Source organism: Mustela lutreola, chromosome 1 (genome assembly GCF_030435805.1).
Source record: "Mustela lutreola isolate mMusLut2 chromosome 1, mMusLut2.pri, whole genome shotgun sequence".
Taxonomy (NCBI): domain Eukaryota; kingdom Metazoa; phylum Chordata; class Mammalia; order Carnivora; family Mustelidae; genus Mustela; species Mustela lutreola.
Genome location: NC_081290.1, coordinates 5,818,853 through 5,841,680, shown reverse-complemented (window position 1 = coordinate 5,841,680; position 22,828 = coordinate 5,818,853). Strand labels below are relative to the sequence as shown.

Here is a 22,828-nt window from a genome sequence, read left to right as displayed (position 1 = left end):
CACACTCAAACAGGACCTCAGACACAAGGCAGCACCTGTGGCAAGGAAGGGACATGTACCTGCTCTTCCTCGACGTTTGTTCATTCTGTTCTTCCCTTCGTGGTTTTTCTTTCTCGGTTAGTCTGAGGGTTTTGCTGACCAGGCATAGAGAGAGGTGGGGGGAAGCAAGACTCCTGCTGAGCAAAGAGCCCGACGTGGGGCTCGATCCCAGGACCCCGGAACCATGACCCAAGCGAAAGCAGAGGCTCTAACCCACTGAGCCACTCAGACGTCCCTATTGCTCAAGTTTAAAAAAATATATCATTTTAAAGGTGTGAAATCTTTCTAAGTTTAAATGGTAATATCAATTTTGAAAGGTAAAAATTCAGTCTAATAGCTTGCCATGTACATTAAAACACGTATCACCTTGGTAACTTGCTCCCTGGCTTCTGCTGGCTGATCAGATCAGCTGCTGGAGATCACCTGACCACACCCACTGAAGCCTTCAGTTTTAAAATTGGAGAAGAGTTGTCATTTCATTTTGAAGGTGGTAAATAGAACCTGTGGGGGGACACCCAGTTTCGGGAGGCTCTGGGCTGGCTTGAAACAGAGGAAAAAGAGGGGAATCCAGAATGGGTTCCAGCTGTGCAGGTGCTGATGCCTGCGAATTGGAACGTGATTCTGTGGCTTCCCTCCAGCTTTGTAAGTGACTTTCTTATTTGGGGTGAATTTTCTTCTGCTCGAATCTTCTCTGTCTCTCCTCGACTTTTTGTTCATTCTGTTCTTCCCTTCGTGGTTTTTCTTTCTCGGTGAGTCTGAGGGTTTTGCTGACCAGCAGCTCCTCCTGGCACGCGCAGCAGCAGCGGCAGAGCTCCTTCATGTAGAAGTTTACAATCCGTCCGCTTTCCTCCCACCAAATTAGAGAAAGGAAACCCAGGATTCCGAGGACCTGTTCAGTGCTGGGCGCTCTCATACCTACTGATTCCTTCACTCCTCCCATCCCCTGCCAAGTGCTCCATCACAGACGAAGAAAAATAGGAAGCAAAGCTGGGGTTCAGATCACGCCCATCCGACTCCGAACTCTTTGCTCTCCTGTCCCTGCTTAAGCAAGATCTGGAGTTGTGGGATTTTATTTTATTTTTATTTTATTTTGAGAGAGAGAGAGAGATTGAGTGCATGGAGGGGCGGAGGGAGAAAATCCCATCAAGACTGGAGCTGAAGTCAAGGGTCAGAAGCCCGACCGCTAAGCCACTCAGGCGCCCCTGTGGACCCTGTTCCGTTTTTTATTTTTTTATTTTTTAAGATTTTATTTATTTATTTGACTGACAGAGATCACAAGTAGGCAGAGAGGCAGGCAGAGAGAGAAGGGGAAATAGGCTCCCTGCTGAGCAGAGAGCCCGATGTGGAGCCCGAGGCAGGGCTCGATCCCAGGACCCTGGGATCATGACCTGAGCTGAAGGCAGAGGCTTAACCCACTGAGACACCCAGACACCCCCTTTTTTCTTTTCTTCTTCTTTTTTTTTAATGGTTGTTTTAAAGCAGCACACAGAAGGTAGGTGTTGGCACACATTCTTAAATAATTTACTTTATAATTATTTTAATGATGAAGTCAGCCAGGCGTCTTCTGAAAAAATTTGCCAATTATAAACTTCAGAGTATACATTCAGAGTAAAGTGACCCCTTGGGCATGGATGACTCTTACCTAGGAGGCTTCTGCAAGCTGGACTTTTGTTCCTCTGGTCATGTTGGGGAGCTTTGGCCTCCACATGGTGTTTTTGAATTTCTCTGTCCAAAAGCTGCTCTCTCCTCATATCAGCCATAAAGTCATGATATTTTATCACTTTAATCCTTAGTGGTATTACATTAATGATGTCCTGTCTCTACTGCTAGTGGTAAATCTCTTCCTTTTTTTTTTTTTTTTAATTTTAAGATTTATTTATTTTAGGGGTGCCTGGGTCAGTTGAGTGTCTGACTTTTTGGTTTCAGCTGGGGTTGCGGTCTTGGGGTCCTGAGATCAAGCTCCAAGTCGGGCTCCATGCAGAGCACGGAGTCCGCTTGGATTTCTCTATCCATCTCCCTCTATTCTCACCCACCCCCACCATGCGCGCTCGCTCTCTCTCTCTCTCCCTCAAATAAGTAAATCTTTCTTAAGAGAGAGAATCCTCAAGCAGGCTCCTCACTGAGTGCGGAGCTCAATGTGGGGTTTGATCCCAGGATCCTGAGGTCATGACCGAGCTGAAATCAGGAGTCGACCGCTTAACCAGCTGACCCACACAGGCGCCCCTAAATGGTAAACCTCTTACAGGCAGGAAGAGAGCTGATCAGTGAGTAACAAGAGTAACACTTGGTCCCTGAGTGCTTTGAGCAGTGAGTAGTTTGGAATGAGCAAATAAATAATTGTACCCACGTGAAAGTGACCTGAAAAGAGAAAAATGAGGCTGTTAAATTATTTTATACCATAGAGTTAGTCACAAGCCATTTCAAGGTGGAGTAGGCACAGAAATCATAAAAGTACAGCTCCTCCCTAGATAGAGCAGCAAACGCAGCGCTAAATCAACTAAGGTCTTACTGTTACTTACTTAGTGGTTCCATGTTGGCGCGTTCATTTGAGGGAATGGTCAAAACTAAGCCTTGTATTACTGGTTTCGCATGCCTTGGCTGCGGAAATCAAAGTCTGGCCTTGGCGTTGCCAGGACAAGTGAAAATACATGCAGAGCTCCTTCGTCAGTTCGAATTCTCAACTTACATTTCTCATGGTTGCCAAAGAATTAGGACTTAGGGAGCCCCCTCCCCCCCCCCCCGCACTTTAACATACTGGATTTTGGTAGCAGCTGAAACCATTGTATTGTCTGGGGCTGTCTGAGAAGTTGTAGGTCATCGTGCTGTACCATGGCTAAGTGCACAGTCTCTAGAGTCTAGAACCTGACGTCTGGGCCCAGATTTCAGGTCTTCAGCTTACTAGCTGTGCGACCTTGGGTAAATCACTAAACTTAAGTGCCTCTGTTTTCTCATCTAAAGTTGAGTTTGGGTCATAATAGTAACTATCTTGTAGAATTGTTAAGATAAATTAACTAGCTCATTATTAAGGCTTTTCTGGAACATTGGAAATGGTTGATGAATGTTAGCGGTTATTATGGTCATGGAATCCCAAATGGCCCGACCCATCTTTACCCAGTCATTATTTTCCTTGCATTGGTAAGGGGGATGTTTACTGAAATTCTCTCTGAGATTTAATAATAAGGATAATGCTGGAGATCACATTCTGCAGGATCTGGAAGGTGTGGATATGTAGACATTGGCTATCAGGTCTCCCCAGATGGAGGAAATGGTGTGAATAAACTCTGTTGGTGAGAAATGTGGGCCTGTCTCAGGAGTAGTAAGGGTCAGGGTTGAGCTTCAGGGCAAGGTGCCCTGTAGGGAGAAGTGGGAGATTACGTAGGAGATTTGAGATTAGCCCATGGAGGTCCCGAGATGGCAGGTCAAGGAGTCTGGATTGGGGGCCTTTGAGTTCGGAGATCCCTTTTGCAGCAAGAGAGAGAGAGGCGGGACCAAACGGAAGGTGGTTGAGTCGGTGGGAATAAAGGGGCGGAGGATACGGTCTTGATCACACTTCAGAATTTATGCAAGGGACAACTGGGTCTCACACATCGGTAAGATAGGGATAGAGAAATACGATTTCGGTTTCAGGAACATCAGTTTGAGGTGCTGATGGGATAACCCACGAGAATCGTCCCTTTGATAGAGATTCAGAACTGGAACTCAGGCAAAAAGTTCAGTAATAGAGGTGGAAAGCTGAGAGTCCTTTCCAGATGCGTGGTAGTGGTCGAAGACATGATAATACATGAAATTCCCAAAGACTGCACCCATTGACTCGAAAGAGATCCTACACTTTCGGGGGGAGAGATTAAGGCAAGAAGCAGTAAACACGGTGACATAAAATTCTGGGACGTAGGAATTCGGTTCAGCTGTTGTGTGTGACTTAGAGCCTCTACTTGCTTTTCCTACAGTGCTTTCTAGTTTTTAAACCTGCTGGTGAACCACAGGAGGGACTTCCTACTTCACTACTTCCAGTCGCATACTGATGGCCAGTGACCCTCCAGGTTCCTTTAATACTGGGCAGAGAATTAGGCTCAAATTATGGAATTTTAAAATGGCAATATGAAATGTACATATTTCATAGTCCAGAGTTAGAAGACTCTGAAGAAATACATTTAAATTTTAAAAACTTCAAGACCAAACTGTTTTATAACCCTTCATTTTGCATGTGGTTTTCAGTGGGTATAAAAATACTCAGTGGGTGCGTGGGTGGTTTCTCGTGTTTTGGAAATGGTGAGAATATGAGATGCTGTGCGTTGGGTTCTGGGATGAGAGCTATAATTACTGACTCTGATTCTTTCCCAGGATTGGCTCATGGGTGGGTATCTGTTTGATCTAAAAACCCAACCATGCAGAAGCCACAGTCATAAACTACTCTCCCTCCCCCACGCCCCCCCCCCCCCGCTGCCCCTCCTCCCCCCGGAAATGGAAAGAACTGTGGCGGGGACCAGGGTGGTGGCTCTTCCCTGCCTTGCCTCCTTTAGGCCGTTCGCTGGTGGTTTGGGTCAGAGCTGCAGGGCAGGGGGAGGCTGGGGGGCTGGCATCTCCCGGCCTGAGCACAGCAGCCACTAACAGCTGTGGCGGCAAGAGTTCTAAGTAGAACCCAGACTCCCTTCAGATTCTCCTCCCCCAAGTCTTGGAGGATGTGGTAAACACCCTAAAAATACCTGCTGTCTGAACCTTTGAGGTCTGGAAAAGGAAGGGGCAGGTGGTAGAATTAGGGCCGTGTGGTAGTGTGAGGAGGCGTGGCCAGCGACCAGGCCTGCTGCCCATGGGGGTCTGCTGCCCGTGGGGGCCCACCTCCCGTGGGGTCTGCTACCAAGCTGCTCGGGGAGCTGTCGCCCGCGCCATTCTGTTCAAGGATCAGTGCCTCCTCTTGAGTCTCCTATTCGCTGTTGGCAGGTTTCAAGGAAACTATTCATAGACCAGGCATCTGCTCTCTATCCCATTGACCTCATACCTGCAGTGGCCACCATGGGACTCGGGCAGTGTGCCGGGTTTTAGTTGTATTTCACAGAATTAGAATTTTAGAGCGGCAAGGACCTTAGCCATTACATTGTTCGTGAAACGTTCCTTTAAACACACTGTATCGAGGGAGGCCTTTTTCTCGGCCTAGATAGTGACCACAGGGATGTGAAAACGGAGTCTCGGTCTTCGACAATGAAGAGAAATCCCAGTTATCATTATGTAACGCAGAAGAAGGAATCCGATCTTTTTAAAAATATCGATGAAGCGGTCCTCTGCAAAACTTCTTTTTTATGAAAAAAAAAAATAGTCTTACTCAGACTTCAGTATTTTGAATAACAAAGAACATGGTAACAGAACCAGAAAGAACACCAGGAGTCTTGCTTTCAAGGGGACTTTGAATATCTAGATTAGTTTCAATATCTAGATACCAGTATCTGATTTCAGTATCGGTAACCATGATGTTGTAATGGAGGGACCATAGCTCACCTCTGTTTTCTTGGGAAAGGGGATTGTCACAGATGACCGCCCAGTACATCCGAGACGCATTCAGAGTCATGGAGGCAGTCAGCACCATTATAAAATAGCATAAATCACCCGCATTTTTAAGTGTATGAGAACTCTCTTACCCCAGTCTCCTCCAGTAACTGGAGGAGGCCCAGTGAGTGCAGAGCCCATGCTGGGTGCTCTGGAGGCGGAAGCAAAGATGCCCCCAAACCCCGTAGAGCTGATGGAGACAGGACCACTTCAAGCGCTGAGTTGTTTTAAATATGTTGTATTTATGGTGGTTACAGAACTTTTATAGTGTAACAAGTATGTATCTTCCATTCTGAGGGTCTCAGAGTTCCTTTCTGTGTCTGGAAGAATGTTCTTATTTTATACTCTGGGTTGAAAGTAAATTGAAAGTTTTTCTTGAATTCTTGAAAAAACAACATCATGGTGGGTTTTTTATGTCACTTCATGCCTGTCTGCCAGGCTGGAAGCGGGTATTTCCCCGGACCAGTACACTTGGAAGCAGAAGTGAGATTCCTTGGGAGAGAGTCTGCTTTGGGAGTCTGTGTGGTTTTGTGGAAAGAGTGTGGCTTTGGGATTTTTAGTTGCTTCAGTTTGCAGATGGCAAGGAGGGTGTGGGTTTAGAGGGAATCTTCTTTTTCGACGCATGTCAGGAAGAGACGCAGGGAGAGGGTCACAGCCACAACCACAGCGCGGGGTAACTCAGGTGGCATCATTGCTGAATTCTCAAATGTTTCCCTCTGAAATTCCAGAATGAAGAGCTTCGAAACTTGTCCCTTTCTGGACATGTTGGATTTGACAGTCTCCCGGACCAGCTGGTCAATAAGTCTACTTCTCAAGGATTCTGTTTCAACATCCTGTGTGTTGGTAAGTGACTCATCTCCAGCTGCTCAGCAGGCTGCTCTGATCCTGAAGTGTTGGCAGGTGACTGTCAGAGGGACACATTTCGGGGAAAGAGGGGAATGGTACTTGTACTACTCTTCTTTCTCTCATTAGTAAGCCTGGGCAGTAATACACTGTGGATGTCACAGAGTTACAAAGATTGGGACTTATATGTGGTAAATGTTTCATGAACTTTGTGATGTTACTCAAATTGGTATTTTTATGTGTGTCACACTGTCAGGTGGTCAGTTCAGTGTTATTAAAACACTTACTTTCATTTTTGGTGGGGTGAGGGACTTAGAGCCTGGCAAGACTATAAGAAGGGACTGACAGGAACACGCATAGAGGGAGCATTCAAAAGCATTTTTAGAATTTATTTCTCGGCTCTTTGACTACCGTGCAGTAGAAACCTCCACTGAAGTCTTTTTAGAGGTATAAAATCCAAAATTACTCTAACTTCTATAATAAACCTAATGTTTATATTTCTGGTTTTTAGAGCAAAAGAATGTAGAATTCTGTTTTATATCTGGAGTAAATTTTCTGCCTGAATTACAGATTAAATACACATTTAATCTTTAAATTGGCATCAAAAACTGACCTTTAGTGTTTTCCTGATAGATCAATGGAAAAAAATCCAAGACAGTGGATTTCTCTACCTCCTCAGTGTGTTTTATTCGTATCTTGCAGATGTGCGTTCATCTGGGCCTCTGGCCTTGGTGTTTTTCTTCTCTCTGGCCATATGCTTTTTAAAGGGAAGGCAGAAGAGATGGTGAGGAGGAAACCAGTAGTCTAAGTCTTGGTTTGAAGCAGAAATGCTGCTGGGAGCGGTGACGACCTTCCCCTCACGGCCGCTCCCGGTGAGCGGCCAGGCTGCACGGCAGTGAAGTGGCTCGGGCTGTGTCGTCTTGCCGTTGTCCTCTTGTCCTCCGGTGTGTGCTTGGGAGACCTCACCCTGAGACAGACCGGGAAGGTTACGTGTGTGGGCACGTGGACCGTCCTTTGCCTGAGCTTGGCTGAATGTACCAGACTTCTGTTGTCCAAGTAAAATGAACTGAATTTTAAAAAGGTAGATGTTGAATATAAGAACCACCATTTTAAAAATGTTAGTTATTAGGGGAAGGGACAGATATTTTCTTTTTCAAAAAACCTGAACATATTAAATGTAGCCCCTGTACTGGGGGTTCGTTGGTAGAAAGCCACGCTGACTTGTGCACTAGACCAGCTCACTCAGGCATTATGTCTTAAGTGTCAGGTAAGAGAAGAACTCGAGAGAAACATGACCAAAGCAGCCAGCTCTTTCGCATCCCCCTTTTCCTGACATGAGGCTGTTTAAAATTCAGCAGGGGAGCCCCCGAATGGCAGCTGGTTCTACAGAGTGGCATAAATGAGTTGTCCTTTCTCCGAGGGTAAATGCTTGTTGCAGAGCAGGGCAATTCTTCATTAGCGTAGCAATTTGTTGGCAGTTTGTTGATTTTCTATTGAAAAGTGCTCTGAATTATAGGCCAATTACTACTCTGGCTTCTCTTGCCTGCCTCCCCCAGCCCTGTCTCCAAGATCAGCTTCAAGAATACATGTAAGAGTTATGCCCCAGCCCCTGCAAGTAGGAAAAAGGCTTCCAGTGGGAGTGTGCTTGCTGGAAGGACCTGGTTTGAGCCGATGGGTGGTGTGCGGTGGGTGTGTTGGCTCCCTGGCTGACCCCGTGTACGTAGCACGATTATGAGGCTAGTTGGAATTCATCACAAGCCACATCCGCGCTGCCCGGATGGATTTGTAAAGCAGCTGCTATTCTGACTTCCCCGGGTAGGTGAGAATACCTATCATTTTTAGATATTTATTCTGGGCTCATTCTTAAACAGGTTTAAAATTAGTTTTTTGATTTAATTAAAACAATACATATGTATATTTTGATTAGGAGCTCTTCCCTGCCTCCCCCCCCCCCCCCGCCCTCAGTTCCATTCCATAGCGTAGCCCTGTGGAATCCTTCTGCAAATCTTAACATTTTTCTGTACTCAAAAAATATTTTTGGTGGCTTCAAACAACACTGGCTTATTATCTTATAGTTCTGTAGAAGTCCTACCAGGCTAAAATCAAGGCATCCACAGGGCTGAGTTTCTTGCCTCAGGCTGTGGGGGAGTGTCCGTTGCCTTGCTGTTGCCAGCTTCTAGAGGCTGTCTGCATCCTTCGCTTGTGGACACTTTCCTCCATCTTCAAGGCCGGCAGTGTTGTGTTTCTCTCTGACTGTTTTTGTGTTAGGAAAGTTTCCACAGAGAATTCCAGAAATCCAGTTGAAACTAACTCAGTTAAGAGGCCTCCGCAGCTCCAAAACACACTGAAAGAGTCCTACACTGAATCGTGTAATTAAGACCAGCTGGCTCTGGGCATTCGCAGAGTCTTCTGGAGGCCGTGTCTGGTTCTTGGTCCTGCTTGCTTCTGCGGGGCCTCATGTGCGGGTAGCGGCGTCAGGTGGCCGGTGTGGCTCCCGGCAGCAGGTGCGGCTCCCGGCAGCAGGTGCTGGCCTAGCGGCCCCTGAGGACAACAGAGCCATTCCTGATGTGTCTCGCTGAACAGTCACAGGATGTCTCTGACGGACCAGGCCGGAGTCACATGCCTACGCGGGCTGGGATATGGGGTTAGTTCAGCATAAAACACCACAGGTGCCCTGTGAGGAAGAAGATGTGATGGGAGAGGAGGTTGGGCGTGGAGGAGATGCACTCTGGGCAGATAAACAGCTCCGCACAGTTATGCAGGTACTTCAGTGCTTTGGTTTTACACCAACACCAATGAGATCACACTGTCCATATTCTTCTGCACTTTTTTATTTTTTTATTTTTTTTTTTTTTACGCTACAGTAAGTCCTGGCCGTTCCTCCATGCCGGTGTATCTAGCTGGCCAGGTTCGCTTCCATGACCCTTTGGAACCTAGTTGGAGCCCACATGAGCCCTTCAGGAGACCCGGGTCCCGGGGTCAGCATTAAACATTAAGCATACTTGTGCACAGAGGGCAGAACACATCAGATCCCTTTCCCACAAATAATTTACAGCAAAATATCTATCAGAGAACTCTCACTGCCATCTGTCTGTCTATCTATCTATCTGTTCATATTATTTCAGTTCAAGTAGCCAACATAGAGTACATCATTAGGGTCAGATGTAGTGTTCAGTAACTTGTCAGTTGCGTATAACGCCCAGGGCGCTCACATCGCACGCCCTTCCTCATGCGCCTCACCCCAATATCCCAGCCCCCCAACCTCCACCCTCCAGCCACCCTTCTGTAGTTACAAGAGTCTCTCGTGGTGGTTTTCCCTCTCTCGTGACTTCCCATTCAGTTTGCCTCCCTTCCCCTATGGTCCCCTGTGCTGTTTCTTAGGTTCCACCTAGGAAGGAAGTCCTGGGATGATTGTCTTTCTCTGATTGGCTGCTTTAGCTCAGCATGATACCTTTCAGTTCCTTCACAAGGGTCCATCTATTTTTAAAGTCAGAGTCTGTGGAAAAGTATTCTATTTGATCAAAATATTTGACAGCCACTTAGAGGAGTAGGTGTCATTTAATTTAAGTATATCCATGCTACTTTTCACCTTGTCACTCTACTGTCCTTATGTATTTTTTTTAACACACTATGCACGTGTGTGCTATTTAAAGCATCATTATTTTATTTTCATGTGATAAATATGGGAGGGAAATGAGAATTTTAAGAAGAGAGTTACGATCCTAGTAAGGAAACTGATCGTGTTTAACAAGAAAGCCTTGAATTTTAATTTTATTTTGTAGCAGGAGCTTTTAGGTTGCGAAGAGGGGAAACAAACCAGGGCCGTGATTCATCCTGGCATGAGCTAGTGGTAGAGGCCACGAGTTCAGTGTCTGGTATCAGAACCCAAACCTGCTGAATCCTGAAAAGAAGTGTAATGAAGAGGAGAGGAGTGTTCACTTAATAGGGAAGGAAACTCTTTTGGTGTTAAATTGGATGCCAGACCCCCACCTCTCTCCTGCTGATGACATACTAAATCACCCTAAAGCTGTACTTTTTTTACATAAAGCCTTTTCTTACCATGCTGTAATTCTCTAGGGAATCAGAATTATTCAACCTTTCTTCACAATTTTAAATTCATGCACCTTACTCATTTTCCAAAATGGCATTAACTCTGTGAGAACCTTCAACATCGATCCAGAAGTATGTAAGTTCTTTGACTATATACACAGACGGATAAAACACTGTAACATCCCTGCGTTTGAAGAGCCACCGGTTCAGTAGGGTCAAAGTCAATTAATAATACATCTGGAAGATAGAAATCTTCCTTGTAAACCCACCACAGTTGTTTTGAGAGAATGACAGGAGTAGAAAACATGCAAGTTTAAGATCTTTATAGCCAAGACTATAGTATGAACATAACTGTGGAATTTTACACTTAAATCTTTTTTTCGCAAGAATTTTATTAAAATTTTTTTTATTTGGGTGTGGCTGACACATGTTACATTAGCTTCAGGTGTACATTTGTATCCCATATTGCTTTTCCAGGAAAGGATATGAAATGATTTACAGGGTGAAGTGAATGAGTAAATGAATAAAGATAAAATTAACCTCAGAAAATAAAGAGAAGCCAGGACAAGTCAGAGCTAAAGCTATCAGGTCAGTCTGGAGCAGTTCCTTCAGGGGTGGACTTGCCTCTCAGCCCGTGGTCAGAGCATGGAGTGAATCCGTTCACCCAAAAGATACTCACTGAGCACATACTACATGTCAGACATCAGCTAAAAGTTGAACGATGACAGATTTATGGTATGTGTAAAGTGAAAACAAAACAGTTGCTCCAGATGAAACGGTTTTGTCTAGAAAAATCTCCCCCCGGGATTCTCAGCAGAGATGCGCTCCGTGTCACTGCAGTTAAGTCTAGATCTCTAAAACCCCCAGATCGGTGCAGTTGACCACACAGTGCCAAGGGTCACACGCTGCGCTTTCACGCCCCTCACTAAGGCTGGTGGCACTAGACAAAGCTCTATCATCGAAGGTGATTTGATGAGGAGTTAGAACAACACAGCTTAGGAGCAGAGCTCTTTGATTATCCGGTTTCATCCTAGAATAAGATTCTGGAATATTTAGAGGAGGCAGGCCGACCTTCATGCACAATTATTTGGATAATTAAACAAGTTGCCAGACCTGGCATTCAGTAAAAGATGCTGAATCATGGATTGGCTTTTGATCAATCTACAATTACCTTCTAATTAAATGTAATCCTGCTGGGTCTTTTTTTCTTTTTTCTTAATTTCTTCCTCCCTCCTTCCTTCTCTTTCTTTCTTACACACACTCTCTCCCTCTCTTCTTCATTCTTCTTTTTCTTCTTCTTCTTCTTTTTATTTTAACGTCCAGCTTAGAGCTTGTGGTTTAAATAAGCCTGTGAATAGAATGGAAGAGTTAGAGTTGGACTGGATGTGGGTGTCCTGTCCACCAGACTTGGCAGGAGCAAAAGAAGCAGAAGCTCCAGATAGAACTTGAAGAGCAAATCTCTGCTGTAACAACGGAATGTTCAGGCAGATGTATTTATAACAGAACAAACAACAAACGCCAAAAAGTCTACCCAAACGACAAATCTCAGTATAAATGATCATCATGATCATTTTTTTCCTTCAGCTAACTTTTGATGAATGCCTGTGTTGAGCCAGATACTCCACTAGGGAGTTCTGAAATGCTTCAGAGCTGGTGTTAGTCATTTATTTTCTCAAAATATTGTTGTGGTTGTTGGGTTTGAATCCAGACTTACTAGGCTTTCTGTTACTCAGAATGAAGCCTTTTTTGCTCTTTTGGGTGGCTCAGAATTCTAGAAGATGCCCTACTTTCTGAGGATAGAGAGAGGCCTGACGAATGATGGACTCCAAACTCCCCTCGTTCTGTAATTCCTTGTTCCAAAATTTGTCATTCCTTCTCAACTGCCTTTGGTGAATCACACTGCTGCGAGAGTAGCCGTGTCTAATTATGGCCCTTAAAAGCACAGAGCATAGAAATGGAAAGCAGAGCACTCTGAAATTTAGAGGAACAGTGGTTTTTCCAAGCCATTGATCAGCCCTGTGCTATAAGTAGTGCCTGGAAAGCTAATTGTTCATTTGTTCATAATTTCCACCTTAATGTAAATGATAATTAAAATTACCTTGCGTTACCAAAAAAAAAAAAAAACAAAAAAACACACAGTATTCCTGATTCACATGGGCTTAACGAATTCTCAACCTAGTAAAATGGATTGGGCATTTCAGTCCTGTCTAGGTAACCTGGGATCCTTACCATGTAAATTGAAGTCTTCATTGCTGTTCGCAGGGTCACTGTGTACTGAGGGACACTTTAACCTTGTGCAGAGACCTTTCTAAAATAGTTCTGCTGCTGTTCCTTTGTCTGTGTTCTGAAAATGGGTAAATCTGGAAGAGAACTTTGTGGCACTTGAGAAAGTTACAAATGTAGCAGACACGGAAAATGACTCTGGTGCCGGCAGCATTGAATTGCCTACAGATTCTAAGTGTCCGAGAGCTACAGCTCTGTTTGTTTCTGTGTCCATTACAACGTAACTTTGTTTTGCTCGAGGTTCTTTTGTTAAGCCGTGAATCACAGATACCAGCTGTTGGCTCTGTCCCATTAGGAAGCGAGACTAGTTTAGATATCTTTTATTGATGGGCTTTTTTTTTTTTTTTTTAAGATTTTATTCATTTGAGAGAGAGCACGGGGGACCGGGTGGGAATAGGTTGGCAAAGGGAGAAGAAGAAACAGACTCTCCCCGCTGAGCTGGGGCGGGGTGGGGCGTCCGTCCCGGGACGCAGAGATCATGACCTGAGCTGAAGGCAGATGCTTGACCATCTGAGCCACCCAGGTGCCCTTTGCTGAGCTTTTTAATAAGAACATCCAGGAAAATAAGGAGAACCGGAAACAGTCTCAGCAGTTACATATCCAGACTTGGCAGAGATCTGGAATGACAGTCAGGATATTACAGAGGCTCAGTCAGTGTCAGTTGTCCGTTTTTATTCATCATTTTGTCCCCAGCACCCATGCTCATCACAGAGGATGTACTTAAATATTATTAATGAGTACATTTCAGGCACTAACCTCTACTGTGTCTCTGTCTGCTCTCTTCCCCCTGTATTCCCTGCTGAGGGTCGATCAGCAACACATCTTCTATTTCCCTACAGTCTTTTCTGCCTCAGGGCCTCTGCCTACTCACTTCCCTCTGCGTGCCTTTTCTTTTCCATGCTGTTGCTTTGTGTGTGGGTTGTGTATCTCTCATTCAGACCCCCCACGGGAGAAGTTCTGATTGGACGGACAGGCCACTGTCTAGTGTGGAGCACTTTCTTGGAGCATAGTGACCAGGCTGCTGCGGTGCCTCCGGTCAGGGGCTAGTCCTGGTCCTGTTACCTGTGGTATGGTCTTGCTCGTGAGAGGAATGTGGTTATGAGAGACACTTAGAATGGTTCCGTAATGCTGAAGTAGAGTCTGCTGTTCTGTCACATTCCAGGTCAGGTTCCGAGCAACAGCGGGAGAACACCGTGTCAAGCTAATTCGTTGTTGTGGTCCCAGAGAGTGGCACGGAGCTCGGCACGTTGTAGGCACTGGAAAAAGTACTGGCTGAGTGAGGCCTGGCGGAGGAGGACATTCTTTGAGCTTAGGTGTATCAGGGGCCTAATGGGAAAGGTTAGAGAATGAGGCAGATGTACTTACACAGTTTCATTCCAGGCAGTGATAAGACACAATAAAGCTTCTAAGGAGAGAAGCTCAGATCCAGGAACGCTCCAGCCTCCTTCAGTTTCCCGTGGCGCTGGGAAGTAATGAGTGTCACAGGGGCGCCTGGTGGCTCAGTGGGTTAAGCCTCTGCCTTGGCTCAGGTCATGGGCTCAGGGTCCTGGGATCGAGCTCCACATAGGGCTCTCTGCTCAGTGGGGAGCCTGTTTCCTCCTCTCTCTCTGCCTGCCTCTCTGCCTACTTGTGATCTCTCTCTGTCAAATAAATAAATAAAATCTTCCCCCCCAAACAGAAAGTAATGGGTGTTATAGAAGCTCTGATTGGTAAGTGAAAAGTGGATTCTGTCACACAGTGGGACAGTTGCTTTTTTAAAGCTACAAATCCCAGAGCTCTTTTTCCCATAGAATTGTCACCGTCCTAAAAGTCTTCACAGCAACCCTTTAGAAGAGGAACCTCATGGGGTTTGGATTTGTTGGAAGAGTTGCAACATGTTGGCATGTTTAAAGTGAACTGAAAGTGTAATTGGGAAATACTCCAGATTGGAAAACTGAAGGCGTTCTTACGGGTCCTGCCTCTCGGTTTCTGCCTCCCTCTCCCACCGTCGCACTCGGTTGCCACCACCGCCACTGCCACCACCACCAAAGCGTAGGTTCTTCCTCCTTGCCAGCCGCTTTTAACTCGACATAAGAATTAGGATTAGGAGTCTTGCTTGGTACTGTTTGAAGGCCTGGCTGACGTGCTTGCTGAGCATTTGGGGTCCGCATTTGCTTAGGGGAGCGGCCTGGGGTCCCTGCCGCTCACGTTCACAGGCGTCGGGGCTTCAGTAAACGCCGAGGGGAGTTCCCGATGTGAATTAACAAGGCCCTTGTTGCGGGCTTTTTCGCCTCATTAACTTTGATCATCGCAGATTTCACCCGGAACCTGGAAGAGCTGCCGAGTAAATGTTCTTCCGTCTTGACTCCAGTCGTAGGGAAGGGAACATGGGAGTGATAAGGAGGCGTCACGCAGACGGGTCCCTGCGACCGGAAAACACGAGGCGTGGGTTTTCTCTCTAATAGGAAAGTCGGGACGTTGTGTTTGTTGAGTGGCGGTGTTAGAACCACGCAAAACTTAGGTGGAGACCGTGGCTCTGCCACAGAACAGTGTGACTTCAGGCAAGTTCCTTAAACTCACCAGGCCTTACCTGCCCCATCTGTGAAATGGACGGGACAGAAGCGCCTGTTTCGTGGGGGGTCGTAGTAGGATTTAAATGTGGTAATGCACTGGAAGCCCTTGCCCTGGGGCCTGTCACAGAGTAAGCCCTCGGTGACTTCAGCTGGTCTGCTGGGGTCGCTGTCACTGTCACGAGTGTTGTCTTGGAAATGTAATTCTGTTCAGCAGCATTAGATAGTGTCAGATCATTTGATGACTTCATGTAATATAAATGAGATTGGTCTTTTTCCCCTGGTAGCAGAAACAAATAATATAGTATTTTTAAAAGTAAGGTAATTTTACACACCAGTATTTAGGAGAGGAAGACGTACAGTTTATGTCTTTATAATGTATAAGCTGACACAGGCAAGCTTACAGGTTCTTTCTCCCTATCCAGAGGTTAAGAAGAGCATCTCGATCTGTAAGTACAAGATCTTTTATGCTAAATGGTTCCTGGAATTCATTAAGGCCTTTCTAGGGAGGTCTTTGATAGCTTACACATGGAAAGAACTATCTTTTCGTAATGGAATTTCTGGTGATACTTTTATGAAAATTTTACAAATATGAGTGAGAATTTTCTGACGAATTCAACTGATGTCTGAGAGGCACTGACACATTCTGTCCTGTCTCCCTTGTGGTCATCAGGTGAGACGGGCATTGGCAAATCCACATTAATGGACACTTTATTCAACACCAAATTTGAAAGTGACCCAGCTACGCACAACGAACCAGGTGTCCGGTTAAAAGCCAGAAGTTACGAGCTTCAGGAAAGCAACGTACGGCTGAAGTTGACCATCGTGGACACTGTGGGATTTGGAGACCAGATAAATAAAGACGACAGGTACATCTTGGGGTTTCGTGGGGATATAGATGGACCAGGAGATAGCAGGGCCTGTCCTGGGTACATTCAAAGGCTAAATGTTCCCTAGTTATGGGGTTGGTCTTCTGTTACCTAATAGAAAAGACATTCTTGTTCTCTGAGAAATTTTCTTAGAATGTTCTTCCCTGAGGTCTGGACCAGGCAGCACAGTCGGCTCCAGCTAGTCTAAGGGGAAAAAAAAGCTTAACGGCGTTTTCCAGGAGGGTCATGGAACTAGATTTGGGGGCTTTCCCAGCAGGAAAAGCAGTCTAGAGAAACACACAGTGGTTCTACAGGACAATAGGCAGACGCCGCTGCCACCAGTCACCTCATATAATTTGGCACCCATGGCACGGTGGAACGGTCTCCAGAACCACCAGTTCAGTTTCGGATAACCGAGTGCTTTTACCGTCACTCGCAAGGAGAACAGGTGTGGCCTGCGTGTGGCCTCGGTGGTGGGTTTCTCGCTCCCTGCGTCCAGGTCTCGTGTGGCTGCCTCTGCTTGTAGAAACCAAACCGCTTCTAGAACACTAGCCCTGAGACCTTGTTTTTTGCCACTCTGCAAAATAAGAAGGCGTTAAAGAGGAGAGGAATGTGGAATGAGCTTAGTCCCTGAGGCGGACTGGGATATTTGACTTAATCCCCAAATTCTTACAGATTTCAGTGAAAGCTGAGAGTTGATGAGAAATCCTCTGTGAGAAGCCACGCCCCAGGATTTAGGAGACCTGGGTTGTAGCCTGGATTCTGCCAGTGACAGCAATGGGACCGTGGCAGTTTGTCTCACTTTAAGGGCGCGTCACTGGACGTGTGATACCGTGTATAGTCCTGCTCTTCGGCAGAGGCCTGAGGACGGACACTGGGACGGGGCGTGGTCATAAGGGGGTCGTCCTGCATTTTGAAGTCCTTGGTCAAAGTGGTACCAGCTCCTAAAACCTCAAAGTGCAGAAAGCATTTTAATGGCAGATCTGTTGAAAAAAGTCTTGATTTCCAGGTGGGACTAGATCTTGCTGTTGAGGGGAGTGCTTGGTGTGAGGCACTGTGCGTCCTTCTGTGAGGTGTGTGGGGCTTCCTCGAGGCCTGTGGAGGGGTGGGCAGCCTGCGGATGCAGAGCTGCCCGGTCGAGTCTGAATGACTGTGGCTTCAGTCCAGCCTGATGAGGAATGTAGGTCGACTGGGTTAAACCCGCCCTCTCTCTCCAGTGGGGTTTGTTAAGCTAATGAAGTCATAGATCCAGTAAAGTATACTTGTGAAAGAAAGGACGCGTTTAACCTGATTAAGAAAGAAAATATTTTCTAAGAATTGTGTTCCACTAGTTTGTACGTAGAAAGGGGCTGCCACCTGCAAGCGCGTCTTACGTGGGAACCCGTTCGCGTAAACTTGACGGTATAATTATAAAATAATACAATTGGTTTTTAGTTTGATAAAGCACATACTCAATTTATAAAGCCGAGGAAGTTTGGCTCTTCTCTGTGAGTTGCTGTACGCCTTTATCTGAGGGAAGCCATTAATCTTGAAACTGGTGCTCCAGCCATACGTCTGCCTCGGAGACTGTTCACACTTCTCGAGATCATCCTCCTCTTCATCATTCTTAACACCAGATGTCTTAGGACTATTTTAAATATGGTGCTCATTTTCAGAAGAATTAGAGAAAGTTAAAATTCTCCCAGTTCCAAAGATGATTTTAGAAGGGGGCTTCCAGAGACATTTTTGTGCAGAGAAATTAAGGGAATAAAACACCAAATCAGTGAGATACGTTTACTTAGGGTTTGGAAATTGTATTAGTACCAGGGTTTATTTTTTCTTTCTTTTTTAAATTTTCCTCAGAACTGTGTATATTATATGTTTTGTAAAGAGGAACTTGAACTACTTTAGTCTAGAATGTGTATTGCCTAGAGATACTTTAACTATCTCAATATGTATGAGCACCACAGAAATTAGGAAGAAATATTTAATTCATTCTCTAGCTGAGCTCCATTTTATCTATAGAGCAGTTTAAATGTTCTTCAGTAAACATTGTCCTATAATAACAGCAGTGATTGTTAGATGTAGTGAGAAGGATTTCATCCCGCATCTGGTCAAAATGAACTGTCTGTACATTGTGTCGGGTGGGGGACAGTAAGCCCAGACCCTGCAGCTGAGCTGCTGCTCTTAATTTATGGCCTCAGTGCCAGAGAATGATGGAGAGGTTCCCGCCTGAAGGCTGTTTGTAACGCCAAGTGAAACAGGAAGCGGAAGCCTTGGCAACAGCAACAAGAGCACAGGTGCATTTTGGGGCCGGGGAGAGAGCCGGGCTTCCCTGTCGTGGGGCCATCACCGTGTGCTCCGAGCGAGCCGTGTCTCCGACTCTCCAGCCTGCACGGGTTTCTCCCCGGGGTTGGAGGATGTCATGCTTGTGCACCCCCTGACCGGAAGGCAGTAACCGGACCTTCCGGCAGGAATGAGAACAGTCTTCCAGCATCTTTCTGCTCAGACTCCGTGTGCTCTTCCCCGCTTAGAGTCACAGCCTCCGTGGCTGCATGACTTGCGTCCCCCCAAGTGGGGGTTGGCCTTCAGCCTGCTGGTTTGCACGGGCCGGCACGGACAGCGAGTGGCTACTGCGATACCCATTCTCACGTGTGCAGCTGGAGGCCTCTTTAAGAAATGAACTGACTCATTTGGGTCAAATAATAGTTTCCAAGGAGATTTAGAAGAGAGGAAGTGTGATACTAACCTAACCTAGATACCAAATATTTTTTTTCTTCTGAAATTTCTTGACAGCTGTTGCATAACCTCTTTAAATGGCATTTGGAACTCTGTGCCCCAGAAGGCATTGTTGACAACTGTTGACTCTAAACCCAAATGACTATTGTTTAAAAAAAATTTTTTTTTTTTTCGGACAGTCTGCTTCCATAAAAGAACTGGAAGTGGGGCGCCTGGGTGGCTCAGTGGGTTAAGCCTCTGCCTTCGGCACAGGTCATGATCTCAGGGTCCTGGGATCGAGCCCCGCATCAGGCTCTCTGCTCAGCAGGGAGCCTGCTTCCCCCTCTCTCTGCCTGCCTCTCTGCCTACTTGTGACCTCTCTCTCTCTCTGTGTGTGTCAAATAAATAAAATCTTTAAAAAAAAAAAAAAAAACCTGGCAGTGAGGTATGCATTTTTGCATTGATATGTAACCATATGGGAAGCAATGTGTTGTTTCTCTAAACCTGTGATTATTTTTACTACTTTGGGGATGAGGCAAGCTTTTCAGCCATGAAAAGCTTCTCGCGGGACTTCAAGAATGTCCCGGCGTGTTTATGTAGGCTTCAGTCATGTCCGCGTTCCTGCATGAGTGTCTGCCTGGGACAGAGCTGGCTAGAAGGAGACAGGAAGAGAGATCTGGTAAGGTTTCCTGTTGTGTTGAATAGCAAGATTAACTCTTCGTGGTTAAGGCCTTCTTCGTGTTTCTGTCTGTATTCTTCAGTTGAGAAGGGAAGGGGTCTAGAGAAGAAGGTAAACCAAGTTTTGTCGCACAGCTGGAAATAATTCACGTGCCCCACATTTGGGAAATGGGAGATACAGTGTCAGTGGCGTATCCTGACTGTAATGGTGGTCAGCCCTGAGGGGCACGAGTAACGGAAATCCGCAGACTCCACATCTTCGTGTCAGAGTTATAAAATGGTAGCCAAGTGGACCCTCTGGTCTCTAATTTCTGTTTTTACCACACTTTCTGATGGAGGTAGTTGAGAGCTAAGGAAAGCTAACTTTACCAGCAAGGCAGAGAAAAACGAGGTGGTAGGTGTCTGCCCACATGTAAAATGGGGAGTCGGCCCCTGAACTGCGGTGTTGGTTCTTCTGCAAGAATGATCAGGGTAGCTGGGGTGGGTAGAAAATACCGTATAAAATATTTTTTCCCATCAGTTTCAGGGTCAGCCTCTGTATTTTATTGTGAATTTTGTGGCTGGAGGTGAATTGGAAAAATGAGTTATGGGTAAGAAGGACTATCCCCATGCCTTAAAAGGAGACGATGTGACAGTGTAAGGACTTCCTCCACTGTCCTCTGCATGGCAGGACTACAATCCAGAGGAGTTGAAATTGGTCAAACAGAAAATAAATCGGTGTCCCTTCTGTAAGAATGGGAACTAGCAAAAGGAAGAATTGGGGTTAAACTTCCTTATCTTTGTGACGGTGAATGTCGATCAGAAGTGAAAAGGAGTAGGAAGAGAGGGGCCGGTCGTTTGTTTAAAGGATGGTGAAGGGGAGTGTAAAGCTGCTGGCTGACTTAAACCCAGGGAAGAGTGATTTTAATAAATAGTTCTCCTGGAATACATTTCTTTTAATTTGTTGTAATGGTAAGAAGTTAAAGTTGGTGACATTTCTTGCTTGACTCTCTGTGTGGACGCCCTTCACCAAGTGAAGGAATCCAGGGAAGTGTGGGTTTGGGGCCAAGGGGAGGAGTCCCGTCTTGGACACGTTTAGTTAGAAGAGCCGATAGAGGTACCTCTTCAGCAGCTGGATGGATGGGCTGAACCTCAAGTGAGAGATCTGGGCTACTAGCAGAGGTTTAAACCCAGGAACAAATGGGATTTTTCAGGGAGCTCATGTAAAGGGAAGAGGAGGAGACTGGAAGATTAGCCGGAACTCCCCGGAGGGCACGGCAGAAGGAAGCCCAGGATGTAAGAGAACAGAAGGTTTCTTGGGCTCTATAGACTCCAGGGCAGAGAGCGTCCCTCACTGGAAAAGGGGAGATGTTATGCCTCCCATAGTCTTGGAGGATCAGAATCAACACCAGCGGCAAGAGGGAAATTAATAGAAAGCAGAAACATACTGGGAGCGCTGCTGGGGGGAGCTGCTGAGAAGCTCAAATTCAGGAACCCGTGAGGCAGGAAGGAGCAATGGCTTTCGAGCTGCTTTTCCTTTCCTTTCCTAAGAGGGCGTTGGGGAAAGATCCCTGTTCCCCAAACGCAGGACTCAGTGTCGGGAGACGGAAGCATCAGGCCTTGTACGGGCACAGGTGGACCTCGGCGGAGTGGCTGGTGCACTTCCCTGCAGGGCACCGCCCAGCGGCAGAATGGTTCCCCGGGTGCTGGGTGCGGGTAGGGTTCCTTTTCCCCCTTCTCTTTCTGAAAAGTCAGGCTGGCTTTTCTCTTATTCGTTACTGTTTTTTATTATATTACTGTGAAATAGTTACATCTTACTCTTCTGTGCTAGTGCTTTACACACACCAGCTTATTTGTAACAGTAGCTCTCTGGTAACAGATGCTTCTTTGCCCTTGATTTACCTTTGAGGAAATCGAGACACGGAGGGGTTTAGTAACTTGCTCCAAGTCACATACATACTCGGTTGTGGAGTTGGGACTGGTTTGGCTTGAATCCATGCTTCTAACCACTATCCTATGATAATTCATATGATTAATATTATTATTTTATACCTGCCAGTGTTTTAACGTGGAAAACAGAGAAGGAACTTCTACTTGCTCATTCTTTCTATTAGATTTTATTGGGATTTCTGTTGTTATATTTAGAACCTTATCATTACGGAGGCATATTCTGTTTTTTCTTTAAACCACTAGAGGTTTTGTCTGCTCACATTGAATCAGTGGACTGTGATGAATCACTGAGGAAAAATATCAAAAAAACTTCTTTTTCTGAGTGCTTCCAGTGTTTGGTTGTAAACGAGCTTTGTTTTGTTCGTTCGCTCATTCTCTCCGGTGTCTGCTGTCGTCTGCATTATCCAAGATTTCTAGTTCCCTTTCACGGACTTCAATTTAGTATATGAGTCAGGAGACCGTAGTGTTGAAAGGTCTTTCTTTCTTTCTTTTTTTTCTTTTTTAAGATTTTATTTTTATTTATTTGAGAGAGAGAGTGAGAGAGAGCATGAGAGGGAAGACGGTCAGAGGGAGAAGCAGACTCCCCACAGAGCTGGGATCCCGATGCGGGACTTGATCCTGGGACCCCGGGATCAGGACCTGAGCCGAAAGGCAGTGGCTTAATCAACTGAGCTACCCAGGCGCCTGGGTTTTTATTTTTCAGCAAGGTGGTAAGTTTGGGGAGAATGAACCCATTGTGTTCCCAGGAGACCCATCTCCTTGCGGCTAATGCTGACTTCTGAGGGGTCCCCTGCGGACCTGAAAGTTTACAGCTTTTCCAGTGACCCGCTGAAGGTACTGCTGAGCCCCTGGAGGAATCTGGTGTATGGAACGCGTGTTCCCAATGTGCCATCCGTGATGGTGGTCAGTTAATAGGATCATACGTAGTCATTCAAAACAGATTTGAATTGTGGCTTGGTGAGAAGCAAGAGTTCAGAGTTGACCTTCGGAGCATGACGTGGGAGCTGGAAGTGATCCTGAGGCTCCTGACCCGGGGCCCATCAGTGTGTAGACGGAACCCGGGGAGGAAGCCGGGGCTCGGTGAGAGCGGGGAGGGGCCCTCCCGCCGGGGGAGTGGGGCGGACGGCAGCCGAGCTGCCACGGCGATGGTGATGCCGCCGCGTGAAGTACAAGAACCCCGAGCCCCTCTCCGTGTCCGCACGGGTCGGTCCGTGGCGCGACGGTCCGAGCCCTTCACTGAGTCAGACTTGGAGACCGCGTTTCGGCCCCGCGGGAGGGCAGGTCGCGCGCTCTCAGCGGCGTCTTCCGTGGGGGGTGACGGTCGCGCGGTCGTCGTCTCTGCTCGGAAGGACA

At 46.3% G+C, this 22,828-nt stretch overlaps 1 protein-coding gene across 8 annotated transcripts in view; it reads left to right on the top strand.

Moving 5' to 3' along the window:
* Nucleotides 1–22,828, top strand: part of SEPTIN11 (septin 11) — an 88,769-nt gene that overhangs the window by 37,892 nt on the left and 28,049 nt on the right. For 7 of the 8 annotated variants that reach the window (XR_009350044.1, XM_059158463.1, XM_059158183.1 and 4 more), the window contains exons 1-3: nucleotides 39–116; nucleotides 6,306–6,420; nucleotides 15,976–16,171. Coding sequence is in view for 7 of the 8 variants with exons in the window: in XM_059158463.1 (XP_059014446.1) it covers nucleotides 54–116; nucleotides 6,306–6,420; nucleotides 15,976–16,171 (374 nt within the window). In the remaining variant the exon portion in view is untranslated. Of the gene's footprint in view, nucleotides 1–38; nucleotides 117–6,305; nucleotides 6,421–15,975; nucleotides 16,172–22,828 lie in introns of those variants that run through there. The other variant, XM_059158513.1, reaches the window with a different exon arrangement.